General features: G+C 41.5%; 1 protein-coding gene across 2 annotated transcripts in view; it reads left to right on the top strand.

The window, feature by feature from the left end:
• Nucleotides 1–18560, top strand: part of magi2a (membrane associated guanylate kinase, WW and PDZ domain containing 2a) — a 182427-nt gene that overhangs the window by 157749 nt on the left and 6118 nt on the right. Inside the window, exons 12-22 of one of the 2 annotated variants that reach the window (XM_017034357.2) lie at nt 1279–1474; nt 3328–3369; nt 3460–3608; nt 4237–4429; nt 5353–5625; nt 6966–7151; nt 9638–9890; nt 11148–11373; nt 11702–11854; nt 15251–15389; nt 15616–15726. In XM_017034357.2, the coding sequence (XP_016889846.1) occupies nt 1279–1474; nt 3328–3369; nt 3460–3608; nt 4237–4429; nt 5353–5625; nt 6966–7151; nt 9638–9890; nt 11148–11373; nt 11702–11854; nt 15251–15389; nt 15616–15677 (1872 nt within the window). In that variant the 3' untranslated portion in view covers nt 15678–15726. The remainder of the gene's footprint in view (nt 1–1278; nt 1475–3327; nt 3370–3459; nt 3609–4236; nt 4430–5352; nt 5626–6965; nt 7152–9637; nt 9891–11147; nt 11374–11701; nt 11855–15250; nt 15390–15615; nt 15727–18560) is intronic. The other variant, XM_025057380.1, reaches the window with a different exon arrangement.

Genomic DNA, 18560 nt, shown 5'->3' with positions numbered 1-18560 from the left:
GACCTGCAGCGGAACACAAAGTCTCGGCTTGTAGCTCCCGTGGTAAACAAGCTCATCAGAATGTGGTCAATCAGGTGCAGCTCACACTGCAGGTAACAGCCACTTAAAACAAAACACACGGAGCAGACCCGTCTGCGGCCTGATGTTTCTGTCTTCTCAGATTTTAGCTAAAAGGTTTTTAATTTCTTTTATCACATAGGCCGAAAGAAACAAAAACAGAAATGAGGAAACATTTTTCAAAACCAAATCATAACGAGGTCTTCGGTCTCTGCAGGACTGGACTCTGGACTGGACTTGGTCCTAATCACAGGCAGACTTCTGATGGAACCATAACAACAAAAATAAATCATCGCGCGCTCTTCAGTGTAGCTGATATTCACTCTTTCTACATCAGACACTGTTTGTAGCCAGTTGCACTTTCAACTTGAGCCCGTGGCTCTGTTCTGTACATCACAGTTTCTGTGTCATGTCGTTCTGGCCCGAGCGACAAAGTGAATTATCTGACACAACAAGAGTGACGGCTGTCCTAGAAGCTGATGATGTCGCCTCAAAGGCTGCTGGGAACATTTTTAACACAGATTGGGTTCAAATACAAAGTATTCTAATTATAACTTTCCAAATAAAGTGACGTCTGTCGACTTGTAAAGGACAAAAAACATGACGGAATAAAACTAGCAGACGAGACTAAGGTAACATCAAAGGACTAAGATGAGGTTAAAACTTAGTACAGCAACACTTTGATACTGAAATAAAAAAAATTGTTTTTTTTATTCCAGACTCTCTAACCTCACTGCATCTGATTTGTCTTCACTGCACCGTCACTAGTTTTTTTTTATTTCACCAAACGATCAAACGCTAAATGCAATGCTATGACACAAACACTTCTCAGCCTCTCAGGCCACGTTCCAACATTAAGTATTTTCAATTTTTTTTTACCAATTTAAAAGAAAAAAAAGAAGCTCCAAGTTTAGTTCAGTCAAAGGGATACTGTATCACTAGGTGGCGATGTGATGTAATGTAATGTAAAGCTTTCTTGACCAAGGCTTTTGGACAAAAACAAAAGGGTTTAGTCCCAGACTTTTCAACTTTTTAGATTTTCTGCCATTTTTACCAAGTCTTTCTTCAGTCGTTTGATATGAAAAGCTTGACTGAGGGCACTTCAAACTTTCAGACTAACTCCTCTTCAGCTCTCCAACATCTCTTTTCCAAACTAATCGATTGTCCGACGGGTCGATATCTGGGGGAAACACTGACTCCTCATGCCGTTTTGCTTTCCAGGTTCTGGAGCAGTGGGAGTCCCAGCAGGGCCCCAACAGCCCGGCTCAGACCAGCCTGTCGCCCCCTGTTGTCCCCCACAGCTCCACTTACCCACCGCACCATCTTCACAGGGCCTTAGTCCCAGACTCGGTCTGCGAGGCTAAGTCCGATCCTTACGAGCTCTATGAGTCGCCCAGGTCTATCTATGACAGTAGGCGTAAGTACCAGAACCCAGTCTCCAAGCTGGGCAGATGCTAACGGCGTGCGTCCCTCCGTTAACATCTGCTGCTGCTCATCCTGGTCTAATCATGTCTTATCTGGGGCTCCATATAAAGCCCTCCCCCCCCCCCCCCTGCCAGTTCACACACACACACACACACCAACACCAGGCTGATATTAACTAAGAGTCTCTTTATTGACTGACCGGATCTTTACGTCCACACATTGACATCCTGCCAACTCCGCCCATCAACAGTCAGAGGATAAAGTCTTCAGTCGGCAGCTGCTCATTTTACCCCTGCGGTGTGAAACACTCCGCTGCAGAAAAAAAAAAAATCCAACTTAAAATATCCTGCAGAAATGTTAAAAAGTTTAAACTAGTTTAGTCATTATTATTATTATCTTTATTTTATTTTTTTTTTGCAGCATTGCATTCAAAAATATCATGTTAGAAGAAACACATACATAAATTATGTACATTTTCTGGCTCACATCCGCCCCCTATGGTGGAGTACGGTACTGCTGTGCCTGAACTTTTTGTTTCAAATAAAATAAAAATACATTTGTACTATATTGATGCCATATTTGGGAAATTGTTGTGTTGCAGCAGCTGTGCTGTTAACAGGCGCCACGTCACTGGGAATCAAACCCAGGACTCTCTGCTCTCTGCTTTAGAGGCAGGAGTGTTAACCACTACACTATTCTTCCACTCTGGATCTGTTTTTGGAAGATGAGTGAGATAAATATTTCACACTGTAAATGAAGACGTTAAGGAGGGTCGGTGGACGTCCTATAGAAGGAGCTGTACGTCACACTGCTCAATTCTTCTACACAAAAATCAGAGGTTAACGTCTCTGCCACTGTTGTTGTTTAGTATTCAGACCTTTGATGTCATCACCACCAGCAGAAACCAGGTAACTCTTCATCAGAATCCCTGGGATTTACCGCTCTAATCTCTCCTCTCTGCAGTCATGACGATCAGTCCTGAGTCCCGGCGGAGACAGAGCTGCACTCAGTGTGATTAAAACCGTTGCAAGCGGAATCAATTTTTCACTTGCAGCCACTTGTCTGCGGTTGCGCTCATTTTGCCACATGGCAGATCATGTTGTTATGTGAAGCCACTGATTGCAGATTAGTGCCCGCGTCCCACCTCATGCAGTAAATAAGGCCGTGCTTTATTACACGCTGTAAGCACTTCTTGACTTTTATGGATGATGCGGAGTTTCTGCTGTGACGTTCATTCTGCTGCTCTTTGTTCTTCACTTTGTCCACGATGTCGCCGACTTTCTGGATGTGTTTGCATTTCTGGGTGTGAAACATATTTCTGGAGCTGCTTTCTTTTTATGTCGACCTTTTGTGATTTTATACCTTAGCATCTGGAAACGCCGCTGTCTGGAGATTTTGGGGTTTGGTTTTTTTTTTAGGTTTTAGTTTGGTTTTCATGTATCCTGGATGAAGTTTTCCAGGACATTTTTTTCTTTCACTTTTCCCTGTATTTTAAGTCAAGTGAAGGGGATAAAAAGGTGTGGACACGTCTGACTGTTGTTACTCTGTCTTAAATTATATTATTATACAACTGTGAAATAAAGGTGTAGTAGTAGTAGTAGTAGTAGTAGTAGTAGATGTAGTAGTAGTAGTAGTAGTACTGTAGTAGAATTACCTGGCAATATGTATGTGAGATCCTGCTGGTACTGTGTTGGCGTTTACACCAGGTTTTGATGTGCCTTTAGTTGTAATAATAAAAATATCACCTAGGTGGCGTGATTGCTTTTAGTTTAAAAAATCTTTTTCATTTACCTTTATTTTACTGCTTTAACAACTGGTTCTACTTTTCTTCTTTGTTCTACTCAGAACCCAGCCAACCGAGGACTGTTTTCCCCGTAGACTCCTCAGGTAAAAGAGAAAAAAAAAAAAACAACAAGATCTAACATTTAAGCAGTGTCTTAAAATGTTACTAATGAGGTTCTTGTTTTTTTGGGGGAGGTTTTTGTCTGAACTCACTGACACTGTCTCCAGGAGCAGAGTACCAGGACATCGAGGTCCACCTGCGCAGACAGAAGTCTGGGTTTGGTTTCAGGGTGCTGGGCGGAGACGAGGCGGGGCAGCCTGTGAGTCCGGAGACACGTGAGAAGGCTCGTATGGCGTTGGGTGGTGGAACCCTGTCATTTTTATTCCTCCCTGACCCACTACACACACACTCACACACACACACACACACAAACTAAATCAGCACGTCTAACTGGAGCTGCTAACTATGAAGTTAGCCAAAAAACAACAACGATGAAGTAAAAAAAAAAACTATGATGTATTTTTACACAGTTTTGTACATACTGTACTATGTAGTTGTTAAGTTTCTATATATGTACATTTTTATATATGTTTTACTGTTCTTATTTTAATACAGATATTTACATGTGTATTTTTACTATTATATTCTAATGGTTGACAGCTTTTTGTCTTCCCTGTACACCATTTTTTTTTATTGAATAAAAGAATATAATCGATGGGTTAAATCGATTACAAACGTAGACATAGCTGCAGCTCTACATCTAACCCTTGACATTTGACCTTCTGAGAGAATGATGGCTTTGGCTCCGGCGTCTGTTTCTAATTCAACTCCAACTGACAACTTAACATTTTTTAACATTCACTGGAACCACTGCACGTTACACTAGCACCGAAACCAGAGCTTCAACAGCTACGACTAATCTTTTATTTTTTTTATTTTTTATTTTTTTATACATTTTCTTTCTTCAATAGATCCTAATAGGAGCGATCATCGAGAAGAGTCCTGCTGACATCGACGGTCGTTTGCGACCTGGAGACGAACTCCTGTTCGTGGACGGGATCCCAGTGGTGGGGAAGCCGCACAGATACGTCATCGACCTGATGCATGGAGCGGCACGTAACGGTCAAGTCAACCTGGTCATCAGACGGAGGGTTCAGGCAGCAGGTGAGTTTTTACCGTACTTGGTCAACACTCACATCCAGACTTTGATGTTCTGTCTTCACTAATATTATTACAACTTTGTATTTCTGTCATGTCAGTTTCTATGCTTTTCTCCAGATAAACTGGCACTGTTTTTGGATAGTTTTTTTATCCACATTATTTTCTTTGGATTTTTGTGACAATAAATAAATGTAACGTTGTGTTGTTAGCTGTCACTAATGCAAACACCTGATCATCTTAAACTTTATTGCAACCTGTTTAAAGTTAACATTACACATCTTCTGTCCTCATTATTTCTCACACACCCACACACACACACACACACACTTGCTCTTTTCACCTCCATGTCAGTCTCCTCTCACCAGAGGACACAGGGGACTCTGACTCTGACTCTGACTCTGACTCATTCCTCTGACTCCTCCTGTGGCCTCCTCACTTCCATCCTAATTGTCGGACTCCCACCGGCACTTTGCGAGGCGTCAAACTCACACACTGCTCCCCGCCCTGAGCTCATACTTCTGTCCCACATTTCACTGTCTCTCCTCTCCCCCCACTCTCACCCCCCCTTTTGTCCCTTTTGCCGTTTTCAACAGAAAATTTCTATTTCTGTTGTGAAAGACACTTTGTGTAGAATTGTACACGAACAAATCGAGCTTTTAGATCGTCTCTGTTCACATGACACGGAATAAAGTCTGCTGAAAATGGAAAAAACTGGAGAGAGTGTGGAGAGTACAGCCAGGAGATGCTACACAGACATAACTGTTCCATAAATGTTCCGACTTCAGTTTTGTTTTTTTACCAAACCGAAGCTGATCTTTTGCTTTTGTGTTTGAGATTTCACTCTGGCTGTGACACTTTAAGGCATCAGTGGAAGAAAAAATCTGTGTGTCTTTCACTAATTCCTCGCCATTTTGTGTCTCCTGTAGGAGACCCCTGTCCAGAGAACGGTCGGAGTTCGGGCTCCGTCTCCACCCAGCACAGCTCCCCTCGCAGCGACTTCACCTACAGCAACAGCATCAGCACGGCGCTGCCCGCACAGACACCGAACGCCTGCGTCGTCAACACATCACCCGCTGCCGACGGGTCGTCGACTCCCAACGCTCAGCCCAACGACGTCATCATCAACCGGAAGGAGAGCGAAGGCTTCGGCTTCGTCATCATCAGTTCACTCAACCGACCTGAGGCTGCTGCCGCTAACAGTGAGTCCAGTTGATGTTGATGCTGAATATAGTGCAGAGCTCCGCTGTTGTGTGTAGCCGTACACAACCAACTCATGTCCACCAATGTTAACGCTTTTGCTTAAAATAATTTTGAAAATCAGGGATTTAAATAAAATCAGTTTCCTCTGAAGCTGAGCTGAGCTAAGGTCAAGGTCAGGGTCGATCGTGAACTTGTCAAATTATCGTACATTTTCTTGGAACTATTGAGCGTACATGATACAGTACATGATAATAATCGTACACTGGTCGAGGGCAGAACCTCTTCAGGTGTAGAGACTGTCTGGCTCACAACTAAAACTGTACCTTCTCTTGGTGGACTCTGTGTGGCAGCAGAGGGTTGACACAGTGTAGGGCTGGACCTTTGATTGACACGTGCCGGTCGTTTAACACACGTCAGTCACAGTGACCGCCGGCCCTACGTCCTGGACAGCCGCTGGATTATTAAAGTGACGTCAGCGAAAGTGTCTGTACAGATTTAAAAACTCCGCAGGCGCGGCGGGGGTGTTGCGTTAAGCCCGCCTGCCTCGGAAGCAGAGAGCAGAGAGTTCTGGGTTTGATTCCTAGAGCAGCCATATGCTCTGTGCTTGCTAGGGTCAGTATTGTACAAATTTATTTTTATTTTATTCAATCGTTCAATTCAGAGGACGACAGAAAAAAACGTCCAAATTCTTGGCTTTGTTTCTGCACAGACCAGGACACACACTGGTCATCTGGGCTGCACCTGACATGAACCCTGGGAATTACACATGAGGTAGCGGTGGCTAAAGAAGCGGCATGTGTCCGGAAAGTCGTAGGTTTGACGCCACCAGCCACTGAGGTGCAATGATCATGGCCCGGCCCCGACACACTCCTAGATGTGGTGATGGGTCAAAAGCTGAGGACGGATGTCATCGTGTGCTCTGCATTAATGACAATAAATCACGAGGAGCGACAGCTAATCTTTAAGTGGTGTCAAGACGACGCTAACTCAAGAGTAAATGAAGGTCACAGGTCATTAATAAGTAAAGAATCTCTCATTTTACCTGCTTTAGTGTCGTTCTGCCTCCTACGAGACCCCCCTCACACACATCTCTGTGATAGTGCTGATGCTGCTGCTGCTGCTGTGGGTGCATCGCCCACACAAGGAGAAAGAGAAAAAAATCTGAATGTCTTACATAAGCCTGGAGTGAATCTCCAAATAAGAAAGATAGAGAGTCAGTCAGTCAGTCAGTCGGTGAGGGAGCGCTAACAGGACGTAATCCTCCAATCTCCTGCCTCCACCTGCTCCTGCACTTGCAGCTCCTCACCTCTTGATTTCTCTCCTCTCTCCCCCAAAACAGCTGTGCCCCACAAAATCGGACGCATCATCGAGGGCAGTCCGGCCGACCGCTGCGGGAAGCTGAAGGTGGGAGATCGCATCCTGGCGGTGAACAACCAGTCCATCGTCAACATGCCGCACGCAGATATTGTCAAATTGATCAAGGACGCCGGCCTCACCGTGACCCTGAGGATCATCCCGCAAGAAGGTGAGACACACACGTACGACACGGAGGCTGTGTTCTGAGTCGACTTCTGCACATAGGATGGTTTAGAGCAGGTAGAGCATCGTTTCCCAAAGACTGGGTCGTGACCCTCAATTTGGTCGCAAAAGTTTGTTTTTGGGGTCGTCTTGCATCATGTTTCCCAGGAGTTTACAAATAATGTCTATTGACTTGGTTCGCGAAGGTTTGGGACTTTTAAAATATGGGTCCCCAGAAAAAAAGTTTGGGAAACACTGAGGTAGAGAACAACATATCTGTGTGATCAGCCAGAGTCAAATACAGTAATGTGGTGTCTTCAGTAACGGTCTACCTGTTACTGTTACTGTAGCCTAGATAAATAAACTGGGACTGTTCTTTGGGGTGACCTCAACATGCGTCGGAATTTTAATCCCGTGGTTCGACGTAACTGAAAAAACCCACATACTGTACATAAGTACTTATGTGATTCACATATGCTAGCATAGTGGTAACATCATAATCGAGGACATAAAAGTATCGGAATATTGGAATTCTGACTTGCGCTCGGGAGTTATAATGAAGTGAAAAAAGTTCCCAAAAAAACAACACAACGAAAGAAATTGAATGTAGCACAAACCAATGTATGACATCAAACCCGCCGATGTAAACAGAGTATAGTGCCGTGCACCTTTGCATAAACATTATTCCTTGATTTTCATTCGTGAAATGAAAAAAGTTCGCGAAAAAGATAGGATCGCAGTCGGCCATCTTTTTTATATGCTTTGTTTGCCTGAAATGTTTTGATCTCACACCTCGAACTTCCTTCTGTCATTTGTGCGTCATGGTTCATTTTGTTCTGCACATCTTCATCTTATGGTACAATTTATCTTCGATGACACATAAGTGAGTAAAAAATACAACATACCAAATATATTTTAAGCAGATCACGATAGAGAGCTATTTATTTAGATACAGGAACATTTTGGGGTTTTTTTCACCTTGAGATTTTTTTTTTTTTTTTTTTGTCTTCTCTGCTTCATGTTGTTCCACTCAGGACCACTGGTTACGTCATTGTTAGGATCTGCAGTGAAGGTCACTGAGCAGTGCTTCAGTTAGAGGCTCTGCAGAGTTTTAGGCTCAGAACGACTCAAACCGTATCCTTGCAGGTGCAGTGAAAATATGTTAAAAAATAAATCACAGAGGAAAACCACAAGGGACATGCCTGTTTCTGCTTAAATTAGATGGTTTTTTAACAAGAATGGATCTAATTAAAATTTCCATTCAACCTTTTATCATTTACAGCAAAACTGTGTTATTTGACAAACGTCAAGAGCCTTTTGTATTTGTTTAATTTGAATCTATTTCGGAGCTTCTCTGTCTTTTGGCTATGCTTTTGGTGGTACAGACTGGTTTTTTTTTTATTATTTGTCTTGTAAGTTGCAGTATTTTTCTCAAAAAGGACCTTGTGTTCTTTTTCTGGGCATTTTAGGATATTATTATCATCACTTTAATTCAAGGTCTGCCACAGTCATGTACAAAAATGAATAGGCACCTGGTTAATTTTGCACTGGCACGAAGGCATTAATAGTTTTTAATAATAATAATTATCAGTTATATGATAAAAAATTACTTAACATTACATTCATTTATAGATGCTTTGTGCCACGAGGGGACTTTTAGGTTTGCTTGCCAACAGCAAAACTACACACTGCAGTGTGTTCAGACACAAAGGGATCCAGAGTTGGCAGAGAACACTACCACTGGAGGGAGACATGTTGTCTTTAATCCAGTGGTTCTCAACGTTTTTTGGCCTGGTTCCCATTGTGACATCACAAATATCTGGCGACCCCAGAGAGGTTTTTTTCTAGAATTTCTTTTTGATCCTGTTGTTATATAACAAATACAGAGTTAATTTTATATTATATAATTATATAACAAATACAGAGTTAATTTTAAAAAGAATAATTTAATTTCAGGTGACTATTTGAATTCTTGGTTTAATATTTTTATTTTGTTAGACTTCTGGCTACACGTGACCAGTGTTTGTTGCTAGCCAATGTTTGGCGTTCTCTGTTTTCCTCCTACAGTGTTTGTCCATAAGAAGCACTTTCAAACTCATAAGGAGAACTGGGTCGATTTGTTGTGCCTGTGGCACAGCGACTGCTAACCAGACTCTGTTAGCAGATGGCTGTTGTAGCTCAAATGTAGCATTGTGTAGCTAATCAGAGTTGTTATCCCTCTGAGGAGTCTGTGTCTAATCTAACGAGAGCTAAAACTGATCGTTTATGTGCTTAAAACTGTGACACAGTAATCAATGACGTTGCGTCTGTAGATGTGGCTGCAGGATGTGATACCATGAGCTCTTTATTGTGATCATTGACTTCTGTCGTCCCCCGGTGGTTATACCAATTAAATATCGCAGGTTCTAACCTTTTAATGTGGTTAAGTAAAAGGGCTGAAGATGCTTGACCTGATTAGATTTTTTTTTTTTTTTTACTTTTTGTTCTTCTCAGAAATCAGCAATCCCCCGTCAGCCCCCAGCTCTGAGAAGCAGAGCCCCATGGCCCAGCAGCACAGTCCTAAAACCCAGCCCGGCGTCGCTGCAACCTCGCAGCTCAACACGACGACGATGACGGCGACAGAAGCCAACCCTCCTCCTCCTCCTCCTCCTCCTCCTCCTGTCAGCCCATCCAACCCTGTGAACCACCAGAGTCCTGTGACGCAGCTGCCTGCACCTCCACCTCAAACCTACACCCACGAGAGCAGGTGAGACGGGGACAGGAAGCAGGTTTTCGTCTCCACGCCGAGTTTTACTGCCATATTTGCAGCCTTCTTGATTTGCTAAGGCAGAGGAGCATCTTTATAGTCTGGACCTCCATACGTCTCTGGGGACGGGACACACTTTCGTCCCTTCTGCTCGTTTTCCTCTCACCCCTTTATGTCTTTCTCTAACTGATATGGTCATTTTATTTCCCACTATCTTTTCACCTCCACACGTCTGTTGTCCAACATCTCCTGACTCCTGATTTCCCACTAAGAAGTGGAGTTTTTTTTTTTACTGTTGAAATTTTAACCAAGTGCAGGTGTCACTGTTTGTACTTTACACCGTGCGCTCAGGGTTAGGAGAGGATAGAAGTGTTTCACCCCGTGAGTCTGTGAGTGTCAGACATTTTGACTGTGAGACAACGACTGCAGTGGGAGATAAAAGAACGGCGCAGGTTTTAGGAACACTTTTGGTTTTTGTCTTGAATCTGAACTAAGCTCTTATTTATGTTCATTTCCTCTCACTTTCTGCCAAGTGTGAAAGCAGGTGTTGGTGAATTTGAATAGTTAGTTATAGTGAGTTAACAGTTATACAGTGGTTAACCTCAGTTCTGAAAGAATTACATCTAACAAATTTTATTAGCATCGTATTTTATCTAACTCCAACATTTAGGCTAACTATTAGTTCTTGTTTTTTGGGCAGCTTTTACTCATCTGTAGCTTAGCTAGCTTTGACGAGTCAGCTATTTTAATTTAGCTAATTATTCAGATGCAAATGTAATGCTCTGTCATTAAATGGTTATTGTTGTACGTTTGAACAACTTTAAGATCTAGTTTAGACTTGATTTAATGCTTCTCAGCCTTTCTTTGTCTGACTATTTGTGTGTCTATTTGTGGTGAAGTCCTTGTTTTTTTTACTGTACTTTACTCACTATGTACCTGCTCAGTGTAAAACCTGTCCTATTTAGTTGAACACAATGCTGATATACTCACAGGAATTGAAGAAAGACGTACAAAGACTTTTTTCAACAGCTCTTAGTCTCTCTAGTTCTTGCAGCTAACGCGCATCAGTTTTTTTGTTTATGTACAGTTTTTGGCTGTTTTTATTTTAAATGATCGATTAGGGTTTTTTTTGCTATTTTAGCCGCTTTTGGGGAGAATTTCAGGTTCTAAATATACATCCTTGCATAGATTTAAACTTTTTTTAGGTGAGCGTTACAGTGATAACAATAAAAACGTCTTTTCTGATTGGTTGGTTAGTTATAGGTCAGAGGTGAAGGCCAGGCAAGATGTCAAACCAGACATCCGACAGCCGCCGTTTACAGATTACAGACAGCCACCGGTGGACTATCGGCACCCTCCAGTGGCCGACTACAGACAGCCTCCCACGTTGGACTACAGACACCCACCCCTGCTGGACTACAGACAACTGGCACCAGACGCCCGACAGTTCACCATCCCTGAGTACAGGATGCCTCCAGTGCAGGTGAAGAGGTTTCTGAAGTCAGCGGATCTTTCCAGTCGGATGTTGATCGTGTCGTGGATTATCTGTTCACAGTTTTAACAGCGATGAATAATTCAACACCGTTGATTTCCTGCTTCCGAATAATTTAATTTTTATGTGTAGATTTTCAACAGCTAATTAGAGTGACGTTTTGACGTGTGCTGTAGAGTAATTATTTTCTGCTATTAAAAGCGTTTCTACTTCAACCTGTATTTACACAGACTTCCCATAATACCTTTCGCACTAACTTGATGTTCTCTCCCCCTGGTGGTGTTTCTCCTGCTCTGTCCCCGGCTCTCATTGGTCTCAGCTCACACAGGACTTTGACTTCTTCACGGTAGAGCTGGAGAAAAGTGTGAAGGGCTTCGGTTTCAGCATCCGCGGCGGGCGGGAGTACAAGATGGACCTGTTTGTGCTGCGACTGGCGGAGGACGGACCAGCCATCCGCAACGGGAGGATGAGGGTGAGCCTGATTGTGTAATTGCTTTTAAGAAAAGGTGCTGAGCCCTTCTTTTTCAGAGGTTAAGCTGCTTTCTCTCTTTGTGGATTTCATGTCACACATTTGCTGTAATTGTCTGATATTATCAAAGTGCCAAAGGCGACTTTTCCAAGAGGGTGAAGCCACATTTTTTTTTCCAAAATAAATCCTTGCGAAATGTGTCTGAACTTCACAGCTTTTCAGTCCCAGATGACATTTGAAGATAAAAGCAAATTCAAGGCTTAAAGACACACTTTAATCTTTTTATCTCTTTGATTTTTCTCATAAGATACAGTTTGTGCTGCCTCGTTCTTTGAAGGATAATGTGCTTTTTTTCCGTCCATCCCACGTAACCTGCAAATACAAATACATTGTTATAAATACAAATGGAAAAAACAATGAAAATGTCAATAAACAAAATAAATATTTATTAATATTATTATGACCAATAATAATAATAATAATATATGAGTCCCCTATTCCTCCCACAATGGGGAAATTTGCAGTCAGTTTTTGCATCCGCCCCAGGCTGCCACAGGAGGCGCTGTTAGAGACGTGTGGTTCCTCTGGGAATTTAACCCAGGGTTCTCTGTTCTGTCCTTGAAAGCAAAAAACGAGCAAAAGAAAAAAATATATATATATCTTTAGTGCCCCCTGTTGCCCTGACAGTGCATTTCAACCACACTGCAGCTTTATTGTTCCATTTCTATATTATACAGTGTACAGTTCATCACTGTTCTATATTTTATTTTAATGTATTTATTTTTCCATATTCTAGAAGCTGTTGGTACTTTTTTAAAAAATATATATGCACAAAACCTGAAGAGTAACTTAAAATTGTATTTCATTTAAATATTTTTCATCTTACCCCAGGACACACTGATTGGTTTCCTGGTTGGTTGGTTTTCCCCAGTCTGCTTTCACCTGCAAAAATCCAGGTTTCCTCCTCCTCCTCCTCTTCCTCATCTTCCTCCTGCTCTGCAGTGAGAATCCACTTCATTTGGTCGCTGCTCTGCTGCAGCCAACAACACACTGCAGATTACGTATTCACGGCTGCTCCTCTCTATTTGTCAACACTGATTTAATCCCGCAGCCATTCTTGTCCTTCTTCTACTTTCTCTTTATTTCTTCACTTTTATGTTCACTGATTGTTTACGTCTCAGGCCGATGGCCAACAGTCTGCTCTACATCCCTTATCTGTAATGAAGCGCTACGAGATAATGTGTGCAAAATGCCCCCGGGGGAGATATTACTCCTCCACCTGAGTGCTGTTGTCGATGGAGTCCAATGATCACCAGCTGCGGGGTTTCAGGGGAGGAGGAGGAGGAGGAGGAGGAGGTGGTGGAGGAAGAGGAAATCCCTCTTCAGCTTTATGTCTGCGCGCAGACAGTGGTGGAAAATGGACCGCGTTGATTTTGACATTTTCTTCCCTTTATTTTGCAAATTAATTTTAGTTTTTAGTTTACTCGTACGAACGGGTTATTATTTGCAATACCCTGTAGGTGTGTGTAACACAGTGTCTTTTTTTACTATTTTTACTGGTTTTTAGGCTAGAAAAATTTTATTTAAAATTTCTATTTTTTATATACCGCCAAAACCTGCAATAGAGCAAAAAATCTGCAATACAAGAATACATTTAAAATATTTAGCAGACAGTGATACAGCGAGAGACGACTGTACAACATCGTCAAGAGCAGATGGAACAAAATAGGATCTTATTAAATTATTTTTTAAGAATATGGTTCAAAGAACAGTTTAACTTCTCAGACCACGCCGGCTGCAGAGAGGAGTCTGAGAGAACGCTGTTTAGGAACCGTTTGACCGTCGTGTCTGTCAGTGTGGATCTGAGCGATCTTTGACAGATCACTGCTCACTGCTCCTTCAGCTGCCTGCAGTCACTCTGACATTTCACTTATGGCCAAATGTCCGTCTCCTGCAGCGGGGCAGAAAGTAGAACTCCAGATGTTCTTCTTGGATTTAATGATAACCTGTTTGACGTTTTTTCAAAGATTTCTGAGTCAGAAATTAAAACTATTAAACTATTCAAGCTGTTCTTGACGACTCATCGAAGAGAATAGTTTTTACAAACTATTGAACCTTTTAGCAAACAAAAAAAATCATATTTTTATGAAAACTGAATGGAACAACTCCCTATTATTGTCCAAGTATGAATTGTGATCACATCAAATAGTTCAAAATAAGAGATACAGTAGAAGAAATAAACGAATTTCACAAAATTAGTCGAACGTTGAGATCGAATAATTAAAGAAAACTTAAATTGAAAAATAATCACAGCAAGGTGTATTTTTTAACCAGAGTGCCTGAAGCTAGCAAAGACATAACAAAATAGCCTATGGATAAAAAAAAATATTGAAAGTGTAGTTGTTATAGAAACGGTTCAAATAAAAACAAAATGTAAGTTATTGTCTCAGTATGAGAAGACCTTGAGTAAAATAGTTAAAATGTTAAAATACCACCTGTTCCTTTAAATTCAGATTTCTATGAGAATGTTATGAAACCAAGACATAATCATTTTCCCTCAGTAACATCAGTTCACACCACAGGTCGTTGTCAACGTGTTTCTCTAAAGACACCATGTGACCACTTCAGAACTTCATCAGAGCTGACGACGGTCCACGTTCCCTGATTCTCATGAACGACACAGAGTCTGTTCAGTGTTGTTTTCTTCCCCGTGTCACACTCTTATGCAATAACCAAAAAAAACAGCCACGAAATAATTGACTCAGTCTGAGGTTTTCAAACGGCTTCATTAACTCGTTGGTCTCACCTGTGCCCCCTGGTGTCGTGCAGCCAGAGGTTGATGAAGAAACCAAATAAATTATATAATTACTTTATTGATTCTGCCGCTCGTTCTTGGTTTCTCACGAGGCAACGCATACAAACAAGTTGGACTAAAATTTAAAGGAACTCTCTATGTTTTCAGTACTGGGTTCTCTTCATTAACTTTTCCATTGACAATTTAGTTTAATATGATTGATAGAAGGTGTTTATTATATTTTTTGTTGGGCTTTTTTACATTCACTTTTAGTCTTAAGCTATTTTTGCTATAATTTCAACTTGGCTAAGTTTCAGCTCTGCTTTTAGAAATGCTTATGGTAATGTGTTTAGGTTTATTTATGGTGTAAGTTCTCATTATCTGTTAGCTAACGTTTGACAGTTCTATAGTATGTGCAGACCTTTCCACTGCCATGTATTATCAGCCCAGACGTGGCTTGTGTCAGAAAAGGCGTCCAGCACAGAAACGTTTTCCAGTGTCACCGTGGACACGTCTCACTGTGGCACACCCTGAAGAAGTGGAAGTTTATCATGTGATCAGTGAAGTTAGAGGACCAAACAAAGAACTTTCTTTCTCACACTCAGGTTGGAGACCAGATCATTGAGATCAATGGCGAGACAACGAGGGACATGACCCACGCCAGGGCCATCGAGCTGATCAAGTCTGGAGGGAGACGAGTGCGTCTGCTGCTGAAGAGGGGAACAGGGCAGGTCCCAGATTATGGTAAGAATCATCTCCATCCATTAAAGTCCCAGTTTGTGTTTTTGTTTTTTATCCTGCAGATCATTTCTTACCTCACTTTTAATTCTCTTCACTGTCTTTCCCAATAATAAAATGTCAACACTGTTCTACTGTACTCTTCAAGAACTAATGTCTCTTCTCTGCCCTGACTAACATTAGTTTATTCTTCTGTCCATTTCAGTGATCTATCACTAATTGATTGGTCTAGGTTGTTACTTCCCCTTCTATAGGAATGGTATCTTCCAGTCTCTCCATGTGCATGAAAAGTGACAAGCATGGCTCCCCCTATTTCTTCCTAATGGGCCTCTCTAAAGACACGGTTTGTGATCATACGAATGTTTTCATTTTCTTCCCCTAACCGTGTGGAGTTCTTTTTTCTTTTTCTTTTTTTTGTGCTGTGGATTTTCTTTTCTGTAGTTTTCTGTGTTATTTTGCCGTCACCGTCTGGAATAATCAACCCAAAAATCACCCAAAGCTGCAGGAGGCGGTAGAGTTAGTGAACATTTCTCTCCACTTTTGTCTAACGGATAAATCAGCCAGCCACCTACTGCCTCAGGAATGAAGTGAAATGAGCGTTCGTCACCGTTCAGCCGCCGGAAAACAACGTGAAAAATATTGCAGGCGATTATTTACGTAGTGAAGTCTCAGCACCGCAGCATCAATTGAGCCCAGGAGGGGACGTTTGTTTGCGTGACACTGCAGATAACGCCGCTCTGATGCATCACTCGGTTTTTGTGGCTCCTGCAACAGCATGTTGCACAACTTTACTCTTTATTTGTTTCTCTAACCTGCTCAGGAAAATGATAGTTTTTGGAAGTGTAGCAGCAACAAACGCCTCTGATGACAAACAGTTGTTGTTGTGGTTGACGACTGTTCAACGTCTGACGTGTAGCCTTTGAAACACAGGAAATAGACATCGTTCAAAACATTTGCAAAACTCCTCTCAGTTAGAGGTGAAAGTTCCACCTGTGTGACCAGCTCTGGCCTTTAGGACGCTGCAGACAGATTTACACCTCTTTTTTTTACTCTTTAAATTCTGGACCCGTTCTTTATGGTGGAGTATCAGGGCCACATTGAGAATAAATAAATAAATACGAGATTAAAGTTGTAGATTTATGAGAATAAAGTCTTAAAATTATGAGAAAAAGATTTTTTAAAAGGGTTTATTAAGAAAAAGCCATAATTTTATGAGATTAAGATCAAAAGTTAAAATAATTTCTCTGGTGAGATTACAACATTGTTTTTCTCGTAACATTTTGACGTTGATGTAAAGTTTTGACTAGGGATGTCCGATAATGTCAACAAATATTACCCCAATATTAGCATAATTATGTAATTTCTGTAAAAATCGTTATTGTTTTTTTTCTCCGATAATGCAATACCCCATGTCTGGGTTTTGCCAAATTGTAAAAATCCTAAAAATAGTTTTGGGGAAAAATGGCTGTATATGAAGGTGAAAGCCACTAGATGGCAGCATTGCAGCTCATTTTATTCATATATTTTAATAATGGGGGGTTGTAGCAGAATGTTAGTGTGGGGGTATATATCTGTATTGGTTGATATTGGAATTGGTAATTAAGTGTTTGGACAATGTTGGTGTATCAGAAATCAGCAAGAAGTTAATGTAGTTTTGTGGCTCAAATATATGGCGTAATGCTTTAAGCCATGCCATCTGCAGGGATACATACCGTGTTTAATCACTACTGCTTCACAACGACGATTTGATTGAATGGTGGAGCGTCCTGTTAATCATCTGTGAAGATTAATTACGTCATTTAAAAACATTAGCATAATATCGACAATAACTTTCACAGGAGTTTCCAGTTTTTGTTGGTTGACTTTTTTAGGAACTGCAAACACAGCTCTGAGCATGTGCATGGTTGTTGTTGTTGTTGTTGTTGTTGTTGTGCTTGTCTTGGTGTGGCACTGTGTGAGTTGATGTTTGTTTGCCTTGATATTACATCAGCTGCAGCTGCAGGGCTCTGATTGATCTCAGTCTTGTTAGAACTCTTTAGTGGTGAACTGTTGAAGTACCTGAAGGTCACCGGCTGCTTCTGTTGATACTGAAGACGGACAGTGCATCAGTAAACCCATGACACTGTATTATGTCTCACTTTAAATTTATATTTACTTTTGCATCAGTTCACGTGGCTCTGCTTTTTTGTTTCGCACTGATTTTTCTCCTTCAAGGAGAAAAGAAAAAGGTTTTATCACCAGGCCTTGAAAAGCACTCTTAGTAATGAGAGGTACAGTTTGTGATTGCTCTTAAAACATTAGCAAAGAAATGCTCAAAGTTAGCAAATATAAAAATAAAACTGCATTAAGAACAGACTGTCCTTAACATTCGTCATAGGTAAAGGACAGCTGATTTGTTTTTAAATCATTAAATTTGGACACAACTTTTTTTGGGGAGTTTGTTTCTCTTGGAGAAATTTTATCTCAGAGAATTTCTCACATAAGTTTTAAAACTGCAGTGTCCCGTTGCTGCTGTTCTGCCCGTGGTAACCTAGGCTGCTAGAAGTTCAGAGACAGACATAACAATCGCCACCAAATGATCCTGACAACGGACCAACTGTGAGAGTTCGACTCGGGGAAACATCCGATCAAAGACCCGCCGTAACAATATTCAGCCTCGTAAGCATCTTTTCATCACGTCTCTCAGGTTTACGGTTCGTCCTGCCATTAAAAAAGTGATGATTTATTTTCTGTGACACGGACTTTAAAGCTTTGCTCATTCTCATTAGTATTTATCATTACCAGTACGGCACGAAAGGCCTTCAATCTGAAGAATGAAAAAAAATAAATCAGTAAATAAACGTCCAACGTCTCCTAAACTGAGTGCTTTAATCTCTTCTAGTTCACCTCAGGCTGTATTTTACAATGAAAACTCAACTGTACACAACCTACGTCACACCACGTGTGGCAGGGGACAAATTTAGCATCTAGCTGGAGAATCTAATAGAGCGTTTAGCAGCCGAGGAGCCGCATATTTCCCTCAGGAGCAGGTGAAGAGCGGAACACAACGGGAACGTTAAGAGAGAGGGATTGGACTAGAAGTCACGCAGGGGAGGACGCCAGACGAATGGCACCGCGCGTCTCCACCATATTAACTTCATCAGTTCACCTTATTAACTTTTAATGGGTTGTGTGAAA

The sequence above is a fragment of the Cynoglossus semilaevis genome, chromosome 8, assembly GCF_000523025.1.
Source record: "Cynoglossus semilaevis isolate Cse_v1.0 chromosome 8, Cse_v1.0, whole genome shotgun sequence".
NCBI lineage: Eukaryota > Metazoa > Chordata > Actinopteri > Pleuronectiformes > Cynoglossidae > Cynoglossus > Cynoglossus semilaevis.
Note: the sequence above shows the minus strand (reverse complement) of the source record. Positions and strands in the feature narration are given on the sequence as shown.